This window comes from Mus caroli, chromosome 8 (assembly GCF_900094665.2).
Source record: "Mus caroli chromosome 8, CAROLI_EIJ_v1.1, whole genome shotgun sequence".
Lineage (NCBI taxonomy): Eukaryota > Metazoa > Chordata > Mammalia > Rodentia > Muridae > Mus > Mus caroli.
The window spans coordinates 78,093,026-78,099,208 of NC_034577.1; the positions used below are offsets into that span (position 1 = coordinate 78,093,026).

A 6,183-nucleotide genomic window follows, 5' to 3' on the forward strand; every position below is an offset into this window, starting at 1 on the left:
AAAAAAAAAAAAAAAAGACCCACATTCAAAAAAAACAGTATCCTGAAATTCCAGATCACAGAGAGAAGGGGCTCAACGGAGAAAGTTCCCGGTCGGGACGCTGGGAAGCACCACATTCCCAGAGACAAGATTCAGGAACCAACCTTAGCCTAAATCAAGGCTCTCGTTTTTCTCATCTGCAAAGTGAGACTTGCAGAAACATCACGGTGTCGTTGAGCGCAGAGAAGGGAGTCATTTATTGTGCCTGAAGGACAGGGGAATGCTGTGTCCTCCCCTCTCACATTGTTGCTAAAACCCAAGCAGCCAAGAGCTGGTTAGAGCTGTACTTGCCTCTCGTGGTCCCTCTGTGAACCAGCTGTGTGATTTGAGGGTGAGGTGGACTGGGGCTCCACACCTTGGCCCAGATCAATCATTCTACTCCCACCAAACCAGTAACTGGTTCTTGGATGCCCAAGTCAATCCAGTAAGAATGAGCTTCTCTTGGGCAGTGAAAGGAAGAAACGTAACCCATCACTTCTTTCCTCTCCCTATGGATCTCAGAGACTGTTTGGCACCCACTGCACAATGATGCAGAAGGCATCCCAGAAGGAGGCAAAACCAAGAGCCAGGATTCTGGGGGCCACCCAGCTGCCCCAAATGTCAACGATGTGTATGGTCAAAGTTCTGTCTTGATTAACCCCTTTGTGAGTTTCCTGTTATATCCCTTCTAACACGGCATAGGCCAAGCTCAGCCATGCACCAGCCATTTACCTGGATGATGTAAGACAATGACAAGCCTTTGGATGAGGCGCTGATTGAAGAAAAACTCAGGGTCACCAGCAAGGCCACAACAAAGGTGACAATGTTCATGAGAATGTCCATTCGGAGGGCAAACCACCTGAGCGCGCAGTTGAAGTACAGGAGGTGGCTGGAGTTTTCGTCGTTGAGTGTCTTAAACCTAAAGTCAAAAAATCAGAGGAAACAAGAGCTTCCTGGGACCGTTGACGGGAGATTCGAGCTCCTAACAGAGCACCTTCCCACAAGGCAATTGCTACAAAAATGAGCATGTATGCCCATGCTCCCGCTGCTGCCACAGGCGTCTTTGATTTTCACACATTCAGAGAAATCTCATGTGTCAGTTGACAAGGGTGCTAAGTGGGCCTTCTATCTCTCCCAGAGCCCACAGCTAAGAACAAAAGTGCAGAAAACCTCACGTTATAGCTTCACAGGCCTTGGGGTAACATATAAATGGCTCCTCTGATCGTAAAGAGATAGGTGATGGTGGTACATTAGCAAGGGAAGGCTTTCACCGCCCCCCCCCCATTTCTCCTCACCAAGATCAAAATCATCATTTGAGCCTGGCAGAGGGGAACGCACCTGTGATCCCAGCACTTGGGAGAGAAAGGCAGAAGGACCAGAAGCCCAAGGCTAGCCTAACTGCATGGCAAAATCCCATTTCAAAACCAACCAACCAGTCACTGCTTAGAAAGCTGTGGGGCTGGGGGAGGGATCTTTTCAAAGACAGAAAACTGAATCATGTGTCCTTGTTACTTTTTCACTGGATCCCAGGGCTTTGCATGGGGCAGAATGACAGAAAAATGGCATAGCCAGTGGATCCAAGACAATATACCCAACCGGGAGGCAGACGCCATTCCCACTCACTCCCCAGACATAAGCAGGGTGCATGCTGAGAGTCCCTTCCATTTAACTGAACATTCAGAGTGAACGTGGCATTCAAGCTGCCTCTGTGACAGGGCGCAAAGAGGCTGCCACAGCTGTGGAATGCAGTGGGGTGCTGCCCGGCAGAGTGCTCCAGGAAGTTCAGAAAATCCACTGCGGAACAGCAGTGCCAGGCAGAGCTGGGACTGGGCTGTGCTGGGGCAGGCCTTCACCCTGAGTGACACGCTGCATCTGTGTAGGGAGATGGGTCAGCAGGGAAGAGCAGCAGGAAGGGGAGAATGGCTGGGGTGTGATAGGTGCCTCCCAACTACAGACAAGTTTACTCCCAGCACTCACTAGTTACACATGCGCTCACACACACACACACACACACACACACACACACACACACACACACACACAGCACAGCCTGCTTGCCATGCTGAGCCTCCAGGCAGAAAATATCAGAGACTGAAGTTTTAGGAGATCTATGAGAGATATCTTTAATCCCAGCACTCAGGAGGCAGTGGCAGACAGATCTCTGAGTTTAAGGCCAGTTTGGTCTTCAAGAGTGAGCTCCAGGACACACAGAAACCCTGTGTCTATTTTTTTAAAAAAGGAAGGAAGGAAGGAAGGAAGGAAGGAAGGAAGGAAGGAAGGAAGGAAGGAAGGAAGGAAGGAAGGAAGGAAATACTAGGATAGCACATGTACCTCTGCGCCCATTTGATCCTAATATTTTAAAATTCAGTTAATCAGTCTATTTTAATAGATGAGTTGAATCCATTTACATTGAAGATTATATTATTAGGAGGTGTTACCAGTTGCTGTGACTTTTGATTGTTATATTTCCTCTCCTCTACTAACTAGCACTGGGATTTGTTCGTCTATGTTTTCAGGATCCTTTTGGGGCAGGGGCAGGGAAGGTGAGTGGGGTTTCTTTGTGTAGCCCTAACTCACTCTGTAGACCAGGCTGGCCTCAGGCTCAGAGATCTGCCTCTGCCTCTTTAAGGTCTGAGCCACAAATGCCCAGCTGATTACTTTTCTTGTGTCTAAGACTGGCTTTCCTCTGCCTTTGCGCATACCGTTCTCTTAAGCATCTTCTGTAGTGTTGGCTTCTGTCACGACATACCTTGGTTTCTGCTTGTCCCGACAGATCAATTTTAAAAGATAGCTTTCCCGGACATAGCAGTGTTGTTTCGGAGGTCGTTTGCTGTGGAGGCTGGAAATTCATCATCCCATGTTTTCCCAGCATGGGCTGCTGACAAGAAATCTCGTGTTTTTCTGAAGTTTAGGCCTTTGTCAGTGAGCTGGCATTGTCCTCTCATGAGTTGTAGTGCTGCTATCCCTTTGCTTTGTACGTTGATGACCTACAATGTCACACTGAAGTCTTTCTGTGGTTATATTATTTGGGGATTTGACTCTATCTTGAGTCACACTGAAATCCTTCTGTGATTATATCATTTTGGGGTTTGACTATCCAGATGTTTTTTTTTTCTTTCTATATCAGGAGGTCTTTTAGTTTGATCTTTTGATAGGATCCCAGAGTTCTTGGTTGTTCTGGTCATGCTCAGTCGCTATTTCTTTTCTTGTTGATCTTAAGTACAGAATCTCCCCATCTTTGGTTTCTAATTTTGTTTTCTTGATGAATTTCTCTTCCTTATTAGTAACCTTTTCACCCATTCTGCTGATTTTCTCAGGCAATTTCTCTTTCTCTCTTTTTCCCAGCTTGACTTCATCAGCTTATTTGTGTCCTCCATCGGAAAGTTCATTATTTTTACTAGGAAACTTTTGAAAGTTTCCCCACTGACCTTTTACCTGTTTTCCTATCTCCAGAGTCGCCAGTGGAAGAATTCCGACCTGTGGTGACACAGTGTCAGGCATTATCATCTTATCTCTTTGTGTCTGTGGTGACATCTGCACACCTGTTGGTTTGCAGATCTCTTCTGATTGTATCTGTGCACCTTTTTATGGAACAGCTTTTTTTTTTTTAATTTCTTTTTAGGTTAGCAAACATGTAGTACATTTCACCGTGGCATCTGTGAAGACAATGCATGCCCTTACCATTTATCTCCCTCCCTCATTGGCTCCCCTGTGCCCATCCCCCTAATTCAGCTGCCCACCATTGAGGGCTGCAACCCAATGACAATTTTCTTTTCCCCTGCCACCACTAGGAAGCCCTGTGGCCAGAGCTGTGTGGTAGTAGTTTGCATTTCATGGGTCCCCAGCCTTCTCTTTGCACTTTCCAGAGATCCTGTCACGACATCGTGGGTGTCTGGCGTTCCTCTCTCCGTTTCCTGCTGTAATAGAGAACACTTGTTCTTGTTCTGACCCTTCTTTTCCACGGGGTCGCTCAGCAGCGGCAGCTTCCAGTCCACTACCTCGCTCGGAAGTTGCAACTTACACGATTTCTATGGTATGTTAGAAGTCTGAAGCTACATGACTCCACTATTCCAGTCTTCACAAACCTAGTCTTCTGAAGCTGGCCTACCCACACGTAAAAATCAATACATAAATGTAGGCTTCAAAAGTTAGTTTTTATGTGCTTGGGGAGGTGGGTATGTGTGCCTGCAAATCACGTGCGGGCCAAGGCTTGCAAAACAAGACTCTATCTCAACAGTCAGATATATGTAGAGGAATAATTTCCTGTACCCATAGATCCGTGAGCCTCTCAACTCTCATTAGGGAAGCTTCTCGTTGCCATAGATGGCAATTAACACAGAGACCCTCAGCTGGCCAATGTACGGCAAATGACGGCCTGTGGGGTGCTCAGCCCCACGTGGGACATACTTATTACAGCCTTCCACACAGAACTTGAGGATCTTCATGGAAGAGAGTGTAGAAAGATTTTTAAGGCCAGAAATGGTGGATAGCATCAAAGAAAGTGTTTTCCGGACACAACAGGGCAGTTGCACATATGAACTCATGGCGATTGTGGCTGCGTGCACAGGACCTGCCTAAGCCCAAGCCAGACAGAATCCTAGCATGGAGAAGAGGGAAGGTGGGACAAAACCCCACTGCTAGCTGAGAAGACATTAGCATTTGGTGGCTACTGGGAGAGAAAGGGTTTTAACAAGTGAGGTGACCTCTGGTGGAGCAACGACAGTCAGAGCCAGGCTCTACTCCCAAGACTTGTTGAACAATATGAGCTGAACCTGATGGGATTTTAAGGGGGAATGGGGGGGAGAAAACTCAAAGCTTCATATGTGGGAGGGCTTTGGGAGGAGTGGGGGATGGGGATTGAATAAAAATATATTGTATGGGATTCGAAGAATTAATAAAAGATTTTAAAATGTGTTTATTGTAAAAGACTATTCAGTGCTATGAAAGTCATATTCAAAATAACCTTTGAAAAGAAAACCTTGTGGGTTGAAAAATAAAAGAATGGGAAGGAATGTAAGTATCCTGTCTGAAGTGCTTAGGGCCAGACGTGTTTCTAACTAGGGAGTCTTTAAATTTAATTAACTAATTAACTTAGTTCTTTTATATATGTGGATGTTTTGCCCGATTTTAAGCCTGCCGACACATGCGTGCATAGGGTCTGTGGAGGCCAGGGGAGGGCATCAGCTTCTCTGGAACTGCAGATGGTCTTGAGTTACCATGTGCTGGAACCCGAATCAAAACCAGAGCAGCCACGGTTCCTAAGCCATCACTCTAGCCCTCATTGGATTCTTTTTAAATCTGGAATGTTTGTGTATGGAGAATGAGATAGCTTGGAAATGAAGAACAGCTCTGTGCCCAGAACTGGATCCTGCCTCTTCTGTGCCTCTCACGGGGAAGCCTTGAGGTTAGTCACGTGCTTTGTTAGACCTCGCAGTGCTGGGGATACAAACCAGGGCCTTGCACAGGCTAAGCAATACTCAAATGATGAGCTGCGCCCCTAGATCTTTTTCTTTTTCTTAACTCTCTGAGACTCTAAGTCTCACTGAGGTCTCACCATGATGTAGAGACTGGCTTTGAGCTCACTCTGTAGCCAAGGTTACACCCTCCTGCCTCAGCCTCCTTAGCAGCTGGGGCCATAGGCTCGTGCCACCCATGCACAGGCGTCTGCAGATCATTTTCATGCATATTTTTACTGTACCTGTGTCTTGGCTACGATCTGTCACATGAGGTCAAGTAAGATTTGGCACATGAGATCAAGTGTGAGATTTTTTTCCCTTTGCAGTAGGGCAACCAGTATTGAAAGATTTGGGATTTGGGAACTTTTCAGATTTGAGATTTTTCAACTTATGATTAGGCATATAGAGTGTACATGAAAGTATGAGCAAGATTGGGATTTGAGGCCTCCAAGTGACTTTTGTATATGTTCTGGTTTTTTATATTTTTCCTAAATTGAACCCATTTAGCAAGAAATAAAGCCATACAGAGCTGGAGGGGTCGCACAGTGGTGATGTGCTTATCTTGCACAAGGCCCTGGGCTCATCCCCAGTATGATGAATGTGTGTCTTCCCTCTCCTCTCCTCCCCTCTCCCTCTCTGTTCCCTGTCCCTCCCTCCCTCCCTCCCTCCTTCTCTCTCTCTCTCTCTCTCTCTCTCTCTCTCTCTCTCT

The 6,183-nt window shown here is 46.5% G+C and overlaps 1 protein-coding gene across 2 annotated transcripts in view; it reads right to left on the reverse strand.

The window, feature by feature from the left end:
- Positions 1-6,183, reverse strand: part of Abcc12 (ATP binding cassette subfamily C member 12) — a 67,907-nt gene that overhangs the window by 11,639 nt on the left and 50,085 nt on the right. For both annotated transcript variants that reach the window (XR_002378562.1, XM_021170537.1), the window contains exon 23: positions 751-937. Coding sequence is in view for 1 of the 2 variants with exons in the window: in XM_021170537.1 (XP_021026196.1) it covers positions 751-937 (187 nt within the window). In the remaining variant the exon portion in view is untranslated. The remainder of the gene's footprint in view (positions 1-750; positions 938-6,183) is intronic.